This window comes from Mercenaria mercenaria, chromosome 3 (genome assembly GCF_021730395.1).
Source record: "Mercenaria mercenaria strain notata chromosome 3, MADL_Memer_1, whole genome shotgun sequence".
In the NCBI taxonomy this organism is placed as follows: Eukaryota; Metazoa; Mollusca; class Bivalvia; order Venerida; family Veneridae; genus Mercenaria; species Mercenaria mercenaria.
The window spans coordinates 27,640,876-27,664,668 of record NC_069363.1 but is presented as its reverse complement, the minus strand read 5'-3'; the positions used below and the strand labels follow the sequence as shown (position 1 = coordinate 27,664,668).

The 23,793-nt window shown below is 37.8% G+C and overlaps 1 protein-coding gene across 2 annotated transcripts in view; it reads left to right on the top strand.

Annotated features, from left to right (window-relative positions):
* LOC123525213 (uncharacterized) overlaps positions 1-16,513 on the top strand; it is a 45,337-nt gene extending 28,824 nt beyond the window's left edge. For both annotated transcript variants that reach the window (XM_045304081.2, XM_045304079.2), the window contains exon 4: positions 16,157-16,513. In XM_045304081.2, coding sequence (XP_045160016.1) covers positions 16,157-16,412 — 256 coding nt within the window. In that variant the 3' untranslated portion in view covers positions 16,413-16,513. The remainder of the gene's footprint in view (positions 1-16,156) is intronic.
* Positions 16,514-23,793: the final 7,280 nt, after the last annotated feature.

The window sequence follows — 23,793 nt, the reverse complement described above, 5'->3', positions numbered from 1 at the left end:
AATTTGTATAGCTGTCCATATTGCATAGAATACTATAATTTCTACGTGATTCTGTAAATGATTTTGTCATGCATCTCTCTGTTATCCTTTAAGATAACATTAGAAAATATTACATAATGAAGTTAAATCAATTCGCCCCCTATGAATGAAATGTCCATATGAATGGAACTTTTTCGTCTTTGGCAATGTAAAAATCAATGACATAGTACATACACTGTGTAATATGTAGATAAAGCTGATAAATCATGCGAAATGTAAGATGTATTTAACAAAAATATACAATACATCGAATTAAAATTTTATCGAAACACTTAGATAATGTTTATGTTGTTTAAATGGAAACGGAATTCCAGCGATCACTTTGTAATAGATTATGACCTCGGTCTATAAATAGCTCATTAAACAAACGCTGGTTCCGAGCACAGTTTCATTCAAAACAAATGTCGATATGAATTATACTATGCATTATTAATTAAATGTTTAGTAAAAGTATTACTTTTACTTGGTATGATTTTGCATATAATGCAATAAATAATGAGAACAAAATTTGTATAATGTAAAAGGGAAGCATAATTTTTAAAAATCAATTCTTCCAGATCAGTTGCTATAGGTTCTACTGGACGTAATCGCTGCGTGGAATTGCCACAGTAACGTGAGAAGAAACAAATGATCACATTCTACGATTTATGATTTGTTCGGCGATATATGACCATTTTGTGTCGATCCGCCATAAAACCCAACTCACTCACTCTACGATTTGTATACCGAAACAGCGTACATGTTATATTTTGAAATTTTAAAGTGATAACCTCTGCGCAAAACGATCGCAGAGAATTCATTATACCAAATATCTTGCTAAAAGAAACCTCAAAGCATTGTGTAACAATTATTAAACATAAAATAAAACTGTCGAAAACAATTTTATAGGGAGCTGCAAGTAAAAGGATTTAATCGGACAGAAATTAAGCTCCAACACTGAAAAATTAAGGCCTTGCTCTCTGCATTCAAAAAAAACCATAGGGCAGACGTAAAACCTACCTGCATTTTTTCCAAAGTTTGTAAACTAAAGAATAAATGCAAAATCAAGAACTTTTACAACATGTAACTAAGTATTTTCAAAGCTGTCTAAACCTTCACCCTTCTGTATCAGAGGTTAAATTCACTTTAAACAGCAAGAAATGGCTAATCAAATGAAAAATTTCCGCTTTTGTACAACAAATCAATGATAATAAGTCTTGAAAAAAATTTTTTTATCTTACTAGATAAAAGAAATGTAATGAAAAAAAGTTTGGTCCTAGTGATGCTGGTCTCCTAAACACGGTATATTGATATGAGATTTTACTTATTTATATGCAAGTCCATGTTCGCCTTAGTTTGATATAGAAAACCCATAATGTCTAAGATTTTGCAAACGTCTTCATCCAATGTTTTGTGGTAGCCAGCCTTTCTGTACTTTCAGTACTTTGATTAATACTGACCAGCCATAAAAATAAGCACAAAGTAAAGTATTTATTATTATTATCCCCCGCCAATGAAATCGGGAGGAGGGTATTGAAATGGCGTTGTCTGTGCGTCCGTCCGCAGCCATTTCTCAGTAACTAGCAGGTAGAATTTTATGAAACTTGAAATATACATGAACCAACATACTGCGATGATGCCCGTCAAGTTTTCTATGCCCCCAGCATCTACTGATGCGGCTTGAAATATACATGAACCAACATACTGCGATGATGCCCGTCAAGTTTTTTATGCCCCTGGCATCTACTGATGCGGGAGGCATATAGTGATTATCCTGTCTGTCCGTACGAGGTTAACCAAATGGGACCATTTCTTCTAGCATCAATACCCCTTAAAAATGACTTGATACTAATGCAGATGTAACCTGTGACCATTCCTCATCTTCAGACATCACCTGACCTCAGTTTGACCTTGACCTCATTTTGGACTTAGGTTGCTATATATAGGCCATCTCTTGGTTAACGAAATGGGACCATTTCGTCTAGCATCAGTACCGCTTACAAGAATGAATTGATACTAACACAGATGTAACCTGTGACCATTCCTCATCTTCAAACATCACCTGACCTCAGTTTGACCTTGACCTCGTTTTGGACTTAGGTTGCTTTGTATCGACAAGGATGCCACCGGGGGCATCAGGCCTTTATTGAACGCAGCTCTTTGTTTTTTTATTGGTCAATTTCCCTTAGAGTTATTGCCCTTGATTTAATGAAAAATGCCCAAAAATGTCCTTCCGCAGCCATTTCTCAGTAACTATCAGGTAGAATTTCATAAAACTTGAAATAAACATGCAGCAACATACTGCAATGATGCCCGTCAAGTTTTTTTTTTTATTGGTCAATTTCCCTTAGAGTTATTGCCCTTGATTCAATGAAAAATCCATGTCTGCAGCCATTTCTCAGTCACAAGCTGGTAGAATTTCAGGAAACTTGAAATAAATATGAACCAACATACTTTGACGATGCCTGTCAGTTTTTTTTTATTGGTCAGTTTTCCTTAGAGTTATTGCCCCTTAAATGTTTAAAAATCTACAGATTTGTACATAACAAACCAACCAATTGGTAGAATTTCATTAAACTTCTTTCATTCTTTTCTATGAACGTTTATTAGAAACATGTGAAGTTATGTACCCACACCTGGTCACCACCTTGCCTTGGTCACACCCCCTCCACCTCCATCCCCCCCCCCAAAAAAAAAATTTTTCAGGCATATGGTTTTTGAACCGTCTGTCGGTCTGTCAGTCTGTCCACAATTTTCGTGTCCGGTCCATATCTTTGTCATCGATGGATGGATTTTCAAATAACTTGGCATGAATGTGTACCACAGTAAGAGGACGTGTCGTGCGCAAGACCCAGGTCCATAGCTCAAAGGTTAAGGTCACACTTAGACATTAAAGGATAGTGCATTGATGGGCGTGTCCGGTCCATATCTTTGTCATCGATGGATGGATTTTCAAATAACTTGGCATGAATGTGTACCACAGTAAGACGACGTGTCGCGCGCAAGACCCAGGTCTGTAGCTCAAAGGTCAAGGTCACACTTAGACATTAAAGGATAGTGCATTGATGGGCGTGTCCGGTCCATATCTTTGTCATCGATGGATGGATTTTCAAATAACTTGGCATGAATGTGTACCACAGTAAGACGACGTGTCGCGCGCAAGACCCAGGTCCGTAGCTCAAAGGTCAAGGTCACACTTAGACATTAAAGGATAGTGCATTGATGGGCGTGTCCGGTCCATATCTTTGTCATCGATGGATGGATTTTCAAATAACTTGGCATGAATGTGTACCACAGTAAGACGACGTGTCGCGCGCAAGACCCAGGTCTGTAGCTCAAAGGTCAAGGTCACACTTTGACATTAAAGGATAGTGCATTGATGGGCGTGTCCGGTCCATATTTTTGTCATCGATGGATGGATTTTCAAATAATTTGGCATGAATGTGTACCACAGTAAGACGACGTGTCGCGCGCAAGACCCAGGTCTGTAGCTCAAAGGTCAAGGTCACACTTTGACATTAAAGGATAGTGCATTGATGGGCGTGTCCGGTCCATATTTTTGTCATCGATGGATGGATTTTCAAATAACTTGGCATGAATGTGTACCACAGTAAGACGACGTGTCACGCACAAGACCCAGGTCCGTAGCTCAAAGGTCAAGGTCACACTTAGACGTTAAAGGTCTTTCATTTTTCATGATAGTGCATTAATGGGCGTGTCCGGTCCATATCTTTGTCATTCATGCATGGATTTTAAAATAACTACGCATGAATGTGTGACACAGTAAGACGACGTGTCGCGCGCAAGACCCAGCTCCATAGGTCAAAGGTCCTAAACTCTAACATTGGCCATAACTATTCATTCAAAGTGCCATCGGGGGCATGTGTCATCCTATGGAGACAGCTCTTGTTTAGTATTTTTATGCCCCCGAAGGGAGGCATATAGTTTTTGAACCGTCTGTCCGTCTGTCGGTCTGTCAGTCTGTCAGTCTGTCCGCAATTTTCGTGTCCGGTCCATATCTTTGTCATCGATGGATGGATTTTCAAATAACTTGGCATGAATGTGTACCACAGTAAGACGACGTGTCGCGCGCAAGACCCAGGCCCGTAGCTCAAAGGTCAAGGTCACACTTAGACATTAAAGGATAGTGCATTGATGGGCGTGTCCGGTCCATATCTTTGTCATCGATGGATGGATTTTCAAATAACTTGGCATGAATGTGAACCACAGTAAGACAACATGTCGCGCGCAAGACCCAGGTCCGTAGCTCAAAGGTCAAGGTCACACTTTGACATTAAAGGATAGTGCATTGATGGGTGTGTCCGGTCCATATCTTTGTCATCGATGGATGGATTTTCAAATAACTTGGCATGAATGTGTACCACAGTAAGACGACGTGTCGCGTGCAAGACCCAGGTCTGTAGCTCAAAGGTCAAGGTCACACTTAGACATTAAAGGATAGTGCATTGATGGGCGTGTCCGGTCCATATCTTTGTCATCGATGGATGGATTTTCAAATAACTTGGCATGAATGTGTACCATAGTAAGACGACGTGTCGCGCGCAAGACCCAGGTCCGTAGCTCAAAGGTCAAGGTCACACTTAGACCTTAAAGGAAAGTGCATTGAAGGGCGTGACCGGTCCATATCTTTGTCATCGATGGATGGATTTTCAAATAACTTGGTATGAATGTGTACCACAGTAAGACGACGTGTCGCGCGCAAGACCCAGGTCTGTAGCTCAAAGGTCAAGGTCACACTTAGACATTAAAGGATAGTGCATTGAGGCGTGTCCGGTCCATTTTTTGTCATCGATGGATGGATTTTCAATAACTGCATGAATGTGTACCACAGTAAGACGACGTGTCACGCACAAACCGGTCCGTAGTCAAAGTCAAGTCACACTTAGACTTAACGGTCATTCATTTTATGATAGTGCATTAATGGGCGTGTCGTCCATATCTTGTCATTCATGCATGGATTTTAAAATAACTACGCTGAATGTGTGACACAGTAAGACGACGTGTCGCGCGCAAGCCCAGCTCATAGGTCAAAGGTCTAAACTCTAACATGGCCATAACTCTTCATTCAAAGTGCCATCGGGCATGTGCATCCTATGGAGACAGCTCTTGTTTAGTATTTATGCCCCGAAGGAGGCATATAGTTTTTGAAGCTGTCCGTTGTCGGTCCGTCGTCCGTCAGTCTGTCAGTCTGTCCGCATTTTCGTGTCCGGTCCATATCTTTGTCATCGATGGATGGATTTTCAAATAACTTGGCATGAATGTGTACCACAGTAAACGACTTGTCGCGCGCAAGACCAGGCCCGTAGCTCAAGATCAAGGTCACACTTAGACATTAAAGGATAGTGCATTGATGGGCGTGTCCAGTCCATATCTTTGTCATCGATGGATGGATTTTCAAATAACTTGGCATGAATGTGAACCACAGTAAGACAACGTGTCGCGCGCAAGACCCAGGTCCGTAGCTCAAAGGTCAAGGTCACACTTTGACATTAAAGGATAGTGCATTGATGGGCATGTCCGGTCCATACCTTTGTCATCAATGGATGGATTTTCAAATAACTTGGCATGAATGTGTACCACAGTAAGACGACGTGTCGCATGCAAGACCCAGGTCCGTAGCTCAAAGGTCAAGGTCACACTTAGACGTTAAAAGATAGTGCATTGATGGGCGTGTCCGGTCCATATCTTTGTCATCGATGGATGGATTTTCAAATAACTTGGCATGAATGTGTACCACAGTAAGACGACGTGTCGCACGCAAGACTCAGGTCCGTAGCTCAAAGGTCAAGGTCACACTTAGACGTTAAACGTCATTTTTCATGATAGTGCATTGATAGGCGTGTCCGGTCCATATCTTTGTCATTCATGCATGGATTTTAAAATAACTACGCATGAATGTGTGACACAGTAAGACGACGTGTCGCGCGCAAGACCCAGTTCCATAGGTCAAAGGTCCTAAACTCTAACATCGGCCATAACTATATTTTCATTCAAAGTGCCATCGGGGGCATGTGTCATCCTATGGAGACAGCTCTTGTTTTTTCAAATATTCCATGAATACTTACCAACATGCAAAGTTGTACCATTCCCCAACCTTATTCCTCCACCCAGCCCACCACCCCGATCATGCATCACCCTGCCCCCCACCCCCAACCCCACACCCATTTTTAGCTCATTTGATTTTTTGAAAAAAAATGATGAGTTATTGTCATCACTTGAGCGGTTGTCGGCGTCGCCTGGTAAAGTTTTATGTTTAGGTCAACTTTTCTCCTAAACTATCAAAGCTATTGGTTTGAAACTTGGAATACTTGTTCACCATCATAAGCAGACCCTGTACAGCAAGAAACATAACTCCATCCTGCTTTTTGCAAGAATTATTGCCCCTTTTGGACTTAGAAAATCAGTTTTCTTGGTTAAGTTTTATGTTTAGGTCAGCTTATCTCCTAAACTATCAAAGCTATTGCTTTAAAACTTGCAACAGTTTTTCACCATCATAAGCTGACCCTGTACAGCAAGAAACATAACTCCATCCTGCTTTTTGCAAGATTTATGGCCCCTTTTGGACTTAGAAAATATCAGATTTCTTGGTTAAGTTTTATGTTTAGGTCAATTTTTTCTCTTAAACTATCAAAGCTATTGCTTTGAAACTTGCAACACTTGTTCACCATCATAAGCTGACCCTGTACAGCAAGCAACATAACTCCATCCTGCTTTTTGCAATAATTATTGCCCCTTTTGGACTTAGAAAATCATTTTCTTGGTTGAGTATTATGTTTAAGTCAACTTTTCTCATAAACTATCAAAGCTATTGCTTTAAAAACTTGCAACAGTTTTTCACCATCATAAGCTGACACTATAAATCAAGAAACATAACTCTATCCTGCTTTTTGCAAGAATGATGGCCCTTTTTAGACTTAGAAAATCATGGGTAGGACAATATTTCTATTATACAAAAAAAATCAGATGAGCGTCAGCACCCGCAAGGCGGTGCTCTTGTTATGTCTCCCACCACACAGTGGTGTGGGAGACAGCACTCTAAGTCGAACATTTCTCGTCTGATTTTCACCAAACTTGAACAAAATGTGTTTGACCATAAGACCTCGGCCAAGTTCGAAAACTAGCCAAATTGGTCCAGGCGTCTTGGAGTTATGGCCCTTGAATTACCAAAAATCGGTCTTTTTACTCTTGTCCGCACTCTTAATTCGCATATTTCTCATCCAATCTTCACCAAACTTGAACAAAATGTGTTTGACCACGAGACCACGGCCAAGTTCGATAACTAGCCAAATCGGTCCAGGCCAGGCATTTTTGAGTTACGGCCCTTGAATTATCAAAAAATTGGCCTTTTTACTCATGTCCGCACTCTTAATCAAACATTTCTCATCCGATCTTCACCAAACTTGAACAAAATGTGTTTGACCATGAGACCTCGGTCAAGTTCGATAACTAGCCGAATCGGTCCAGGCATTTTGGAGTTACGGCCCTTGAATTATCGAAAAATCGGCCTTTTCACTCTTGTCTGCACTCTAAGTCGAACATTTCTCATCCAATCTTCACCAAACTTGAACAAAATGTGTTTGACCATGAGACCTCGGCCAAGTTCGATAAATAGCCAAATCGGTCCAGGCATTTTAGAGTTAAGGCCCTTGAATTATCGAAAAATCGGCCTTTTACCTTTGTCCGCACTCTAAGTTGAACATTTCTCATCCGATCTTCACCAAACTTGAACAAAATGTGTTTGGCCATAAGACCTTACCCAGGTTCGATAACTAGCCAAATCCACTCATCCAGACCATCTAATTGGATCCACTCGTCTAAAACATCTAGAAAAACTAACATTTTTCATAGGGGCAGTTGTGGGAGACGTACGCTTTTCTCAAAAGCATCTCTAGTTTTTTTTTTCTTTTTCATTTTTAATTTTCCGTCAATATTTATAATCAACATGTGATACTTTGTACCCCCCCACCCCCCACCCACCAAAAAATAGCATTTATTTCCTGTTAAATTGATTTTGACTAATGAAATTATTTGCTTCTTAGTAACATCCTTGCCGGATTTATTTTTTGCCATTCCTAACCACAAACCCTTTCGGCGGGGGATACTAATTCATCAAATTTGCTTGTTATCCATATATTAGTAATGCAATGCTTTACTGGTAGTTGTAAATATACTTTAAATACCTGTACTTTTAGAGAAGAATAGAGTACAAACATTATATAAAACTAAGAATATTCAAAAACCTTATGTTGACATACAAAGTGTTTGACTTGGATCTGTTATATATGAAATCAAAATACTGTACAAGATGGTGAGCTGTTATTATAGGTGGATGTCAGGTGTCCATCACCTATATTTTAACTTGAACATCTTGTCTGAATGGTCAGAATTATACCCAACTTTGTCTGTAGTATTTTGATCTTGTTGACCTCTTATGTACCCCTATCAGCCGTTTTATTTAGTTCATTAGTCGATCGTATAGTGGATTTTATTTAGTACATAAAAACATGAGGTACAAAGTTCTTTAAATATGATTTATTCATTCCAAATCCCGTAATCATCCTGAATTAATTAATACATAATAACTCTCTCTCTAGATGCACATTTAAAATAAATAATTCTATCTTTCTTAAATTAATTTGTCCATAGTTCCAAAATAGTCCTTTGAAATTAAATAAGTTTAATAAAAATAATTATAATTTAGAATCTTATATGCCAAAACTGAGAGACACCCATCATCTTACAGCTCTGTTCGAAAGCTGAGGCGCTCTGCAGCCTAAGCGCTGCCTAGCTAAGGTGCTCTTCACATCCTAACCTACTAAGCATTCTAAACCCACATTTCAGTCTGTCAATGAGACAAGAGTTATATAGCAAAACCGTAAAGGATGATGTGTCAACTGCTGACCATTTCTCATGCCACCTTAGTGGAATTAGTATATAATATATTCTAACAAGGTAAATTTAAGGAAAGCTATCCAGTAACATCTTATAATAAGGATAGATATCTGCACGTCGAATAGATACCACGGTGGAACTTGTCATGCTTTATCTAAACTTGCTGACCCTTAAATTAGTCTCGCCTTTACTATAGTCTAGCTACTTTAAAGAAAATGAATATGATTTCAAATCTAGAAAATAGTTAAAATCAAAATCTTATTAATTACAATAACGATACAGTCATAGTATTATATTTCCTCCCTTTCTTGGAAAAATAAAAGTGAGAATCACTTTTCTTTTTAAAATCAGTGCAAAAGTAGATAAACATGTGCATCCGTACAATGATGATGCAAAACATACAATTCTCACTCACACAGTCCTATCATGATAACAATGATTATATACAATTCATTTCAAGCATTTCAAATAAGGTTTCATCGTTGTGGAGGCGATAGTGGTTCGCTAGTGGGACATCATGGAGACACCAGTGAACATCTGTGAAGCGTTAGTGGTTTGATTGTAGGACATCAAAGAGGCATCAGTGAACATCTGTGAGGCGACAGTGGTTAGTGGGCCATCACGTAGACATCGTTGAACATCAGTGAGAGTGTTGACTTATATTTGCGTAGTCAACACGCTGGTGTACTGCGGCTACTGTTGTAACAGGACATTGTTGACCATAACATCAAGATGTTGAAGCGTTACCATTGCTGTGACCATTGTACCATAACACCATCGAACCATAAACAGTCGTACCATAACACCGTTGTAAAGGGCCACCATTGACCATAAGACAATTGTACCATAACACCAATGTACCACAGCATCGTTGTACCATAACACCAATGTACCACAGCATCGTTGTACCACAGCATCGTTGTACCATAACACCAATGTACCACAGCATCGTTGTACCGTAACACTATTAGACCATATGATTGTTGGACCATAGCATCGTTGAACCATAACATCGTTGTACCATAACATCATTGTACCATAACATCGTTGAACCATAACATCGTTGTACCATAACATCATTGTACCATAACATCATTGTACCATTACATCGTTGTACCATAACATCGTTGTATAAGTGCGAAAATCTTCATGCTGTAAATCTCAGATAGTGGAGTGTTTGGCATTTCGATTAAACAGATAGTAGAGAAGGGTTCATTCATAGTACAACGCCGAATCCAATTTGGTAAAGATAATGATTGATCGCGGAGAGAGAGAGTTAACAGTCACTAAGAACATTCGTGCATGTGATGGTATGGTAATTATCTGTCCTCCTTGTAAGTTCGACATATACATAATTTCAAATAACATAATTTCAAATGTAACGTTGGTTAATATATCCTTCACCACATAAGTAAATTTCATTTATGCACTTTTACTCTTCACCATGTGTATGGCCCGAAATATTCATACTCCTCAACAGGTGGTGCTGACTTGAATTTCACAATAGGATTCTTGTCTTCTTCAGCATCCATGCCTGTTACCTTACCCTTTCTGCTAGTACCTCTTGCAAGCCAATGCCTTATAGAAAATTACTTTTAAAAGTCTATAACAAAAGCTGCAACAAACTAAAGTTATCATACCACGCACAAAGACAGGAAACCCCAACAACAACAGCAATATACCGGAATAATAAACCTGTCAATTTATCTTCATATCGCGTGATGCCTTTTTTGTCAAAGCAGACAAAGGCCACTCCAAATGAGTTTAATTACATGTTATAAGCTCCCCAAACTTAAACATTATTTTAAGTCATTTTTCTGTTAAAATGACATACGTTGAATGCTGCTAATGTATTGCTAGACAATTCCTTGCAAATGATACTGAGCAATAATCAGGAACCTGCAGGGTAAGAAACCATGTTTCTACTATGGTTTTCTAATAGACAGAAACGAAATAAAATGCATCTCATGCAAATTTCATAAACACCTTTATTTCTTTCAGGTGCTATATAACAGCTTATCATTTGTTATATAAATAAAGTCTGTCTTCAGTATTCTAGGAGATATTTATCAATAAAACAAAAACAAGATACTCATAGACAAACAAAAATAAAACATTAATAAATTTGCCCTCACCCTAACTATTGCTATTAAATTCTAGTACTTACATATGTACAACGTAATAATTATCAAACCCTTTCTCTTATCATGCAATGACCTATAATAAGCAATTCACTAGTTTCAGAGAAGCTTTTTTCTTTTAATCAAAAGAAAAAATTTTGACTAGTCCTTTTTATCTACAATTAAAACAGATAAGCTACATGTAGGAGTAACCTTTTGATTTACTTAGTTTCTTGCTTTTTACAAGTAGCTTTATCTACTTTTGACCTATCTTTAACAGATCGCAATAAGATCGGAATATGAAAGGCGTCAATTGTCTTAAATCTCTTAAATTTCCGCAAAGATAACCATATTTTTCTTGATAACACGGAATAACACATGTTGATATTCAGATGGACATTTGACCTCTTTTAAAGGACTATGATTGTAGGAATCGTTATCATTCTTTGAGAAAATGATTTTGTCATTACTGGACCCAGATATAGTTGAAATTTTCCTGTTTTGTCCTATTTCAATCAAACTACCTATATATAATAAAGCCAACTTATCTGTCATGTAATCTTCAGTAATGGGTGAAATTTCATAAATAATTGGTTGAAAATGTGAACTTGTCCGTAGTTTTACTTCACGTGTTTGTGAACTCAGCGGTTTAATAACCGGCATTATTTACAGTCTATTAGTAAAAAAAAAAATGTTCAAATCTTTTTTGACGCATAGAATTTCTGGCTACCCTTAGCCTTTGTAAATCGTAGTAAATATGAATCCTAAAATTATACAAGAAACTATTTCCTAAAATAACTGGATATTTAAATCTTCTTTGAATGGTTTCATTTTGAGAGAAGAGTCCTAAACATTTAAACATTTCGGATGTTCATAAGATACAACTTCACACTGTAAATAATCCCTTTTAAAACGACAAGTCCTATATTTTCTATTTTCTTAATCCTGTTTATGAAAAATTTTGCATTCCGGTCTAATGCTGATATTGAGAGATTTATGCTATACGTGCGTAACTGAAAGCCTACTTGAATTTCTGTTGCTAAAGAATGGATGACTTGCGTCATACTAGAAGGAAGGGAAAAATAAACAGGACTTACAATTGTTCTGATGTATAACTTCTTATGTTGTCCTTCCGTCATTCCTCTCAAAGACTGTAACTAAAACTGTCCGCCGACGGAGCTTTTCAAAACTCCTAAAAGTCTAAACATTGTTAAAAATTGCTGGTCACGAGCACCAAGAAGGGACGATGTACCCCTATCAGCCGTTTTATTATAGTTCATTAGTCGATCGTATAGTGGATTTTATTTAGTACATAAAAACATGAGGTACAAAGTTCTTTAAATATGATTTATTCATTCCAAATCCCGTAATCATCCTGAATTAATTAATACATAATAACTCTCTCTCTAGATGCACATTTAAAATAAATAATTCTATCTTTCTTAAATTAATTTGTCCATAGTTCCAAAATAGTCCTTTGAAATTAAATAAGTTTAATAAAAATAATTATAATTTAGAATCTTATATGCCAAAACTGAGAGACACCCATCATCTTACAGCTCTGTTCGAAAGCTGAGGCGCTCTGCAGCCTAAGCGCTGCCTAGCTAAGGTGCTCTTCACATCCTAACCTACTAAGCATTCTAAACCCACATTTCAGTCTGTCAATGAGACAAGAGTTATATAGCAAAACCGTAAAGGATGATGTGTCAACTGCTGACCATTTCTCATGCCACCTTAGTGGAATTAGTATATAATGTATTCTAACAAGGTAAATTTAAGGAAAGCTATCCAGTAACATCTTATAATAAGGATAGATATCTGCACGTCGAATAGATACCACGGTGGAACTTGTCATGCTTTATCTAAACTTGCTGACCCTTAAATTAGTCTCGCCTTTACTATAGTCTAGCTACTTTAAAGAAAATGAATATGATTTCAAATCTAGAAAATAGTTAAAATCAAAATCTTATTAATTACAATAACGATACAGTCATAGTATTATACTTACAAGTTTGTTCAAATGATTTCTCTTGACAGCATATAGAGGCTGCCACAGGTGGAAAGAAAGAAAACATTTTGACTTTCACCATAACTTTGACATGCATGGAGCAATCTTGTTTATATTTGGCATGAATGTTAACCTCAGTGAGACGGAGTGTCATGCGCAAACCCCAGGTTCCTATCTCAAAGGTCAAGGTCAGACTTAGAGGTCAAAGGTCAAATTCAATAATGACTTTGTCCAGAGCATTTCTTCTTCATGCATGGAGGGATTTTGATGTAACTTGGCACAATTGTTCACCATCATGAGACGGAGTGTTATGCGCAAGAATCAGGTCCCTAGGTCTAAGGTCAAGGTCACACTTAGAGGTCAAAGTATACAAGAATGACAACTTTGTCCGGAGCATTTCTTCTTCATGCATAGAGGGATTTTGATGTAACTTGGCACAAATGTTCACCACCATGAGACGGAGTGTCATGCGCAAGAGCCAGGTCCTTAGGTCTAAGGTCAAGGTCACTCTTAGAGGTCAAAGGTCAGATACAAGAATGACTTTGTCCGGAGCATTTCTTTTTCATGCATAAAGGGATTTTGATATAACTTGGCACAATTGTTCACCATCATGAGACGGAGGGATTACTGGCCGTAGGGAAAAACCAAGACCACCACTTTTCTATAGTACAACATGCATGTTACATCCAATTTTGAGGTGCATTTTGACCCATCTCTACTGGTAAGGATTTTTATGTGGACTTTGAGCTTTTTTTTTTTTTTTTTTTTAAGATTTACTTCCCTTTGTTGTTACTACAAATAACTTATATTGTAACTTTTTTGCAATCTTTTTTTTTATTTGGCATAAATGTTTGCCTCAATGAGACTGAGTGTTGTTTGCAACTCCCAGTCCTTTTGACACCTGATGGGCTCGACATGTTGCCCGTGGGCATCTAGTTTCAAGAGCTGCTTGATAGGTTTTTATCAAATTTGGTCAATAGTACCCTTTGGAAGGCATCCTTGCATGGACTTTTCTTAAGTTTGTTCATATTGTTGGCTTTACTGCCTCTTTTTTTGTGCCAAGTTGTGTTGTATTTGGGAGGAAAAGTTTTCTTAATGGAAACATTGTTGTCTTTCATGATACATTTCAGAAGGTCGTGGTTAAAGGTGAGTGACTTATACAGCCATCTTGGCTCATCGTGACTGGCTTAACAGAAGTTGTTACTTATCTGTAACAAAAAGTCAAGGATACAGCTAGTCCTACATTATATTTCAGTACTTCACAGAAAGTATTAAATAATGTGTCAGACCTTAATAAAAAAAAATTGTTTGTTTTCAGTAACGCGACTCAAAATTGTTTTGTGGGTAGGTAGGGAATTATTTTTTCAGTAAAAAAACTTTTTCATCTGACTGTCCTTAAAAGAAAGTTGAGTCACAGCGATTTTCACATATAGGTCACGTTACTGCAAACAAGTGTTTTTTTAGCTCATCTGATTTTTTGAAAAAAAATGATGAGTTATTGTCATCACTTGAGCGGTTGTCGGCGTCGGCGTCGGCGTTGCCTGGTTAAGTTTTATGTTTAGGTCAGCTTTTCTCCTAAACTATCAAAGCTATTGCTTTGAAACTTGGAATACTTGTTCACCATCATAAGCTGACCCTGTATAGCAAGAAACATAACTCCATCTTGCTTTTTGCAAGATTTATGGCCCCTTTTGTACTTAGAAAATATCAGATTTCTTGGTTAAGTTTTATGTTTAGGTCAACTTTTCTCCTAAACTATCAAAGCTATTGCTTTGAAACTTGGAATACTTGTTCACCATCATAAGCAGACCCTGTACATCAAGAAACATAACTCCATCTTGCTTTTTGCAAGAATTATTGCCCCTTTTGGACTTAGAAAATCAGTTTTCTTGGTTTAGTTTTATGTTTAGGTCAGCTTTTATCCTAAACTATCAAAGCTATTGCTTTGAAACTTGGAATACTTGTTCACCATCATAAGCAGACCCTGTACATCAAGAAACATAACTCCATCTTGCTTTTTGCAAGAATTATTGCCCCTTTTGGACTTAGAAAATCAGTTTTCTTGGTTAAGTTTTATGTTTAGGTCAGCTTTTATCCTAAACTATCAAAGCTATTGCTTTAAAACTTGCAACTCTTGTTCACCATCATAAGCTGACCCTGTACAGCAAGAAACATAACTCCATCCTGCTTTTTGCAAGATTTATGGCCCCTTTTGAACTTAGAAAATATCAGATTTCTTGGTTAAGTTTTATGTTTAGGTCAATCTGACTAAAGTACTTGATCTTCTAAACGAAGATCTGAGAACGACCTATTTACATTCGTCTTCTGTATATTTTGGATTTCCATTATTGCTATTTTTATGTTATCCAATCAGACGACTTGTTCGATTGTCAAAGGATAAGAAAAATATGCGGTTATTCCAGGACTCGAACCCGGGACCCCTCGCTTACAAAGCAAGTGGCCTACCGACTGAGCTAACCGGCTATCTGATACATTACGACATAAGAATTGTAAATATCAAAAGTCAATGCTACATGTAGATTTGCAAGATATTGTAAGCTAGGCTCTGATTGGCTAGCGAAAGAGCCGTCAGAACGAGGCAATGAATAGGTCGTTTTCAGATCCTATGCGTAGCGTAATAGGATATGTACTTTAGTCAGATTGTGTTTAGGTCAACTTTTTCTCTTAAACTATCAAAGCTATTGCTTTGAAACTTGCAACACTTGTTCACCATCATAAGCTGACCCTGTACAGCAAGCAACATAACTCCATCCTGCTTTTTGCAATAATTATTGCCCCTTTTGGACTTAGAAAATCATTTTCTTGGTTGAGTATTATGTTTAAGGCAACTTTTCTCATAAACTATCAAAGCTATTGCTTTAAAACTTGCAACAGTTTTTCACCATCATAAGTGGACACTGTACATCAAGAAACATAACTCTATCCTGCTTTTTGCAAGAATGATGGCCCTTTTTAGACTTAGAAAATCATGGGTAGGACAATATTTCTATTAAACAAAAAAAATCAGATGAGCGTCAGCACCCGCAAGGCGGTGCTCTTGTTTAATAATAGCCTTATTTGAATATTTCCAATATAGGTCAATACCAGATGGTGCATCCAGAAGTTCGAGCCTGGTAGAGTCATCCACTATACATGCTTGCCAGGATAATACAGAACTGTCATTGAGTCAAACATTGAGTTCCTCACCTATGTCTGTGGACAGCAGTCAGGAAAACAGAAGTCAGGGTAACAGTAGCCAGGGTAACTGTACCGACGAGGAGAAGATTGGACAGCTGAGTGACAAGGTCTGGCTGTATGAAACTGAAACTGATGCAGTGATGGCTTCACAATAATTAGCCATCATATCCTCTACTTGCCCCATTGAATCATTCTTTCATATTGTGTAAAATAATGTTATTGCAAGTTTGTTTGTCCAACAGTTAGATGTTTGTGTTTTTAATGTTGACAATATATTTATCATATTTATAAATCATAATATTACTACCATAGTTGATGGTTAATAGTAGTTTTAAATAGGAACTTGAGCATTGAGATTTAATGTTGTAGCTGATTGCTTGGTTTAGATGCTAGAGTACCATCATCACTTCATTTGCCATTAAATCATGATGAAATCTGCATGTAAGTATTATTGTGCTCAGGACTTTGGTTGTGTTCAGCCACCATAGTGTTCAAAATGACTTTTTGTGTAACAAAAAATTGCCATGAAGTATATAATCAGTTTGTCATATGACAAGATTTTTCCATTTTCTTTTTGTCATAGACAAGATTTTTCCATTTACTTTTTGTCATAGACAAGATTTTTCCATTTTTAGCTCACCTATCACAAAGTGACAAGGTGAGCTTTTGTGATAGCGCGGCATCTGTCGTCCGTGCGTGCATACGTCTGTGGGTAAACTTTTGCTTGTGACCACTCTACTCAGGTGAGCGATTCAGGGTCATCATGCAGGGCTTTCCATCCTTATATAACAGAGGCCTATAAAAGGCCTCTTCCCAATCCAAAAATATACTATATTTTCCCAACTGTGGCAGAGATATTTCCCAAAATGCAAGGTAAGATTTCCCAAAATCATGCAACAGATGGTTAAGATTGTGTTTACATTTTAGTATTTCCAGACGAAGCGTCTGTCTGGTATCGATTTTTTGTCGCACAATAGCCTGACAGCGCACAGAACAACCTGTGACACATTGCCAGTCTAATACATTATAATCCATGACCTGGATTTTATTCCATGCTTCAGGGGAGATAAATTTGCTTCGTCTTTCGATGTTTACTTCCGGTTGATAATTTTTCCCAAAATGGACAATTACCGCGCATAAATTTCCCAATTTGAAAGGCCAAGGCCTCTTCCCAATTTCCTGATGAAAAGCCCTGTCATGACCCTCTTGTCTTTTGTCATTTTCTGTTCTTTAAATATTAAAATGTTTTACACACCAGTTTCTGTTCTTTAATTATACTCCTGCCCGCTTAGCTCAGTAGATAAGAGTGTTGGTCTACGGATTGCGGGGTCAAGAGTTTGATCCTCGGGCGGGGCGTATGTTCTCCATGACTATTTGATAAATGACATTGTGTCTGAAATCATTAGTCCTCCACCTCTGATTCATGTGCGGAAGTTGACAGTTACTTGCGAAGAACAGGTTTGTACTGGTACAGAATCCAGGAACACTAGTTAGGTTAACTGCCCACCGTTACATGACTGAAATACTGTTGAAAAACGGCATTAAACCCAAAACAAACAAACAAAATATTAAAATGTTTTACACACCAGTGTGTTCATGTTTGATGCTCATTTGAAATTTTGTAATCATTTTGTATCTTTATGTTCTTAAACATACTTATAAAATAACTAGAACTTTTAACCATTTTTGATTTTGCAGGATTTTTAGCTCACCTGAGCAGGAAGTGCTCAAGGTGAGCTTTTGTAATCGCCCTGTGTTCATTGTCCGTCGTCTTCGGTCTTCAACAATTGACTGTTAACACTCTAGAGGTCACAAGTTTGGCCAAATCTTAATTAAACTTGGTCAGAATGTTACACTCAATAAAATCTTGGACAAGTTTGATATTGGGTCATCTGGGGTCAAAAACTAGGGCACCAGGTCAAATCAAAGGAAAAGCTTGTTAACACTCTTAAGAGGCCACATTTATGACATTATCTCTATGAAACTTGGTCAAAATGTTAATCTTGATGATCTTCAGGCCAAATTCAAATCTGGGTCATGTAGGTACAAAAACTAGGTCTCAAGGTCAAATCAAATGGAAAAGCTTGTTAACCCTCTAGAGTTAACATTTATGACCCTATCTTCATGAAACTTAAGTCAGAATTTTTGTCTTGATGATCTTTAGGCCAGATTTGAATTTGGGTTATGTGGGGTCAAAAACTAGGTCATATGCTGAAATCACAGGAAAAGCTTGTTTACAGTCTAGAGGCGACATTTATGATCCTATCTTCATGAAACTTGGTCAGAATGTTTATCTTGATTATCTCTGCACCATGTTTATATCTGAGTCATATGTAGTCAAAAGCTAGGTCACCTGTCTTGAAATTTTGATGACGTGTAGAGTTTAGCTCACCAGTCTTATAACTGACTTTCAATGACCATGAATCTGACCTACTTTCTTTTGTGATCATCTTTTGTGATCATCCGTCGTCAGTCAGTCCGTCCGTCCGTGCCTGCGTGCGTGCGTCAACAATTTCTTGTCTGCATGATAGTGGTTTCATTTATGATTTTATTTTAACCAAACTTGCACACAGCTTGTATCACCATCAGAGCTCGGTTCCTTTCTTGAACTGGCCAGATCCCATTACAGGTTCCAGAGTTATGGCCCCTGAAAGGGCCAAAATTAGCTATTTTGACCTTGTCTGCACAATAGCAGCTTTATTTATAATTTGATTTTTACCAAACTGGCACACAACTTGTATCACCATAAGATCTTGGTTCCTTTCTTGAACTGGCCAGATTCCGTTATGGGTTCCAGAGTTATGGCCCCTGAAAGGGCCAGAATTAGCTATTTTGACCTTGTCTGCACAATAGCAGCTTCATTTATGATTTTATTTTAACCAAACTTGCACACAACTTGTATCACCATATGATCTTGGTTCCTTTCTTGAACTGGCGAGATTCCATTATGGGATCCAGAGTGATGGCCCCTGATGGGGCCAGAATTAGCTATTTTGACCTTGTCTGCACAGCAGCTTCATTTATGATTTGAATTTAATCAAACTTGCACAAAACTTGTGTCACCATAAGATCTTGTTTCCTTTCTTGAACCGGCCAGATCCCATAATGGATTCCAGAGTTATGGCCCCTGAAAGGGCCAGAATTAGCTATTTTGACCTTGTCTGCACAATAGCAGCTTCATTTATGATTTTATTTTAACCAAACTTGCACACAACTTGTATCACCATATGATCTTGGTTCCTTTCTTGAACTGGCGAGATTCCATTATGGGATCCAGAGTGATGGCCCCTGATGGGGCCAGAATTAGCTATTTTGACCTTGTCTGCACAGCAGCTTCATTTATGATTTGAATTTAATCAAACTTGCACAAAACTTGTGTCACCATAAGATCTTGTTTCCTTTCTTGAACCGGCCAGATCCCATAATGGATTCCAGAGTTGTGGCCCCTGAAAGGGCCAAAATTAGCTATTTGACCTTGTCTACACAATAGCAGTTTCATTTATGATTTGATTTTAACCAAAATTGCACAAAACTTGTATCACTACAAGATCTTGGTTCCTTTCTTGAACTGGCCAGATTTCTTCATGGGTTCCAGAGTTATGGCCCCTTAAAGGTCCAAAATTGGCTATTTGGCTTTTGCAGCCATATAGACTCCATTTATGGTTTTAATTGATACAAACTTCCAAAATAACTTCAACAACAATAATTCTTGGATTCCATGACAAATCAGATCCAAGCATAGGTTCAGAGTTATTTTATATCTGATTACCTCCCCTGATTGTAATCAAAATGGATTTATATCAGTAAGTACTTATAGGACTTATTTGAAATTTCATTATTGTCGTTAGTTGTACTGAGCCAATCAGGGTAGATAACTATGGACTGATTTTATGTCAAATTACCTCCCTTTATTTATCCCCCCGCCAAAGGCGAAGGGGATATTAGAAATGCTCTCCGTCCGTGCGTGCGTGCGTCCGTCCGTCCGCAACGATCTTTGTCCGGAGCATAACTCCAAAAGTACTGGAGGGATTTTCTTCAAACTTCATACACTGATAGAACACATTGGGAGGAAGTGCAGTGTGCAAGAACAATAACTCTACCTTGCCTATTTTTTGAGTTATTCCCCTTTATCATATTTTCTTAAAAAATTTTGTCCGGAGCATAACTCCAAAAGTACTGGAGGGATTTTCTTCAAACCTCATACACTGATAGAACACATTAGGAGGAAGTGCAGTGTGCAAGAACAATAACTCTGCCTTGCCTATTTTTTGAGTTATTCCCCTTTATCATATTTTCTTTAAAAATTTTGTCCGGAGCATAACTCCAAAAGTACTGGAGGGATTTTCTTCAAACTTCATACACTGATAGAACACATTGGGAGGAAGTGCAGTGTGCAAGAATAATAACTCTACCTTGCCTACTTTTTGAGTTATTCCCCTTTATCATATTTTCTTAAAAAAATTTGTCTGCAGCATATCTTTTTCATGCATGGAGGGATTTTGATATATCTTGGCACAAATGTTCACCACCACGAGATGGAGTGTCGTGCACAAGAACCAGGTCCCTAGTTCTAAGGTCAAGGTCACACTTAGAGGTCAAAGGATACAAGAATGAAAACTTGTCCGGAGCACTTCTTCTTCATGCATAGAGGGATTTTGATATAACTTGGCACAAATGTTCACCACCACAAGACAGAGTGTCATGCGCAAGATCCAGGTCCGTAGGTCTAAGGTCAAGGTCACACTTAGAGGCCAAAGGTCAGATACAAGAACGACTTTGTCTGAAGCATTTCTTCTTCATGCATGAAGGGATTTTGATGTAACTTGGCACAATTATACACCATCATGAGACGAAGTGTCATGCGCAGTTCCCTTCTTTAGAATTACTTCCCTTTGTTGTTAATTTAAATAGCTTTTATTGTAACTTTTTCATTACTAGTCGTAGGGAAAAATCGAGACCACTTTTCAGTAGTACAACATGCATGCTACATCCAATTTTGAGGTGTATTTTGACCAATCTCTACCTAGTAAAGATTTTTGTGTGGACTTACAATTTTTTTTTTTAAAGATTAACTTCCATTAGTTGTTACTATAAATAACTTATGTTGTAACATTTTTATAATTGACCACAGGGAAAAAACAAGACCAAGTAAGGAGTTTTTTTGTGGACTTAGAAAAACAAAAGACTTACAATGATTACTACAAAATTAAAATTCCATTTGCAAATACAGCTGCTAGAGTAAAGAAATTTGCTGTGACGGGCATATATTGTGACAGTCTGGCACTCTTGTTCCCTGTTAGCTTTCCATTCCTTCTTTTTACAGTAGCCATATAGAAAAACATCATACAGCTATACTGTTCATGAAAATTAATAAAATTTAGCAGTAAACCACCTCACCACTGAATAATTCTTTCTTCCACATCTTTAAAACCCCTAACTTGCCAGGAACTTTAGCCTTCAATTATAATATGCCCGGCGGGGGGATTGGCCATGTCTTACATGGCTCTTGTTTCAAATTAAAATGGGTATATCTCCGTAACTAATGAAGATACTGATCTGAAATTTCATTTATGTCAACAGATTTATTTGGCAGATCCTTCTTTTGTTCACTTACAATAAAAATTTTTTTAATTACTTCCCTTTTACGTTACTATAAATAGCTTATTTTTAGTAACTTTTTAGCTGCTCAGGTGAGTTTTTCTGATCACTTGATGTCCGGCATCTGTCTGTCTGTCGTCTGTCTGTCCGTCAACATTTAGCTTGTGTATACTATAGAGGCTGTATTTTTCAGCTGATCTTCATGAAATTTGGTCAGAATGATTACCTTGATAAAATCTAGGCCGAGTTTGAAAATGGGTCATCTGGGGTCAAAAACTAGGTCACTAGGTCAAATTAAAGAAAAACCTTGTGTATGCGATAGAGGCTGTATTTTTCAATTAATCTTCATGAATTTTGGTCAGAATTATTACCTTGATGAAATCTAGGCCGAGTTCGAAAATGGGTTATCTGGGGTCAAAAGCTAGGTCACTAGGTCAAATCAAAGAAAAACCTTGTGTATGGGATAGAGGCTGTATTTTTCAGTTAATCTTCATGAATTTTGGTCAGAATGATAACCTTGATAAAATCTAGGCAGAGTTTGAAAATGGGTCATCTGGGGTTAAAAACTAGGTCACTAGGTCAAATTAAAGAAAAACCTTGTGTATGCGATAGAGGCTGTATTTTTAGCTCACCTGTCACAAAGTGACAAGGTGAGCTTTTGTGATGGTGCAGCGTCCGTCGTCCGTCCGTCCATCCATCCATGCCTGCGTAAACTTTTTGCTTGTGACCACTCTAGAGGGAACATTTTTCATGGGATCTTTATGAAAGTTGTTCAGAAATTTCACCTTGATGATATCTAGGTCAAGTTGGAAACTGGGTCATGTGCGGTCAAAAACTAGGTCAGTAGGTCTAAAAATAGAAAAACCTTGTGACCTCTCTAGAGGCCATATTTTTCATGGGATCTGCATGAAAATTGGTCAGAATGTTCATCTTGATGATATCTAGGTCAAGTTCGAAACTGGGTCAACTGCGGTCAAAAACTAGGTCATTAGGTCAAATCAAAGAAAAACCTTGTGTATGTGATAGAGGTCATATTTTTCATGGGATCTGCATGAAAATTAGTCAGAATGTTCATCTTGATGATATCTAGGTCAAACTTGAAACTGGGTCACGTCCGGTCCAAAACTAAGTCAGTAGGTCAAATAATAGAAAAACCTTGTGACCTCTGTAGAGGCCGTATTTTTCATGGGATCTGCATGAAAATTGGTCAGAATGTTTATCTTCATGATATCTAGGTCAAGTTTGAAACTGGGTCGACTGCGGTCAAAAACTAGGTCAGTAGGTCAAATAATAGAAAATCCTTGTTACCTCTCTAGAGGTCATTTTTTTTTATGGGATCTGCATGAAAATTGGTCAGAATGTTCACCTTGATGATATCTAGGTCTAGTTCGAAACTAGGTCACGTCCGGTCCAAAACTAGGTCACTAGGTCAAATAATAGAAAAACCTTGTGACCTCTGTAGAGGCCATATATTTCATGGGATCTGCATGAAAATTGGTCAGAATGTTCACCTTGATCAACTGCGTCCCAAAACTAGGTCAGTAGGTCTAAAAATAGAAAATCCTTGTGACCTCCCTATAGGCCATATTTTTCAATGGATCTTCATGAAAATTGGTGAGAATGTTCACCTTGATGATATCTAGGCCAGTTTTGAAACTGGGTCATGTGCGGTCAAAAACTAGGTCAGTAGGTCAAATAATAGAAAAACCTTGTGACCTCTCTAGAGGTCATATTTTTCATGGGATCTGCATGAAAATTGGTCAGAATGTTCATTTTGATGATATCTAAGTCAAGTTCGAAACTGGGTTACGTGCAATCAAAAACTAGGTCAGTAGGTCAGATAATAGAAAAACCTTGTGACCTCTCTAGAGGTCATATTTTTCATGGGATCTGCATGAAAATTGGTCAGAATGTTCATTTTGATAATATCTAGGTCAA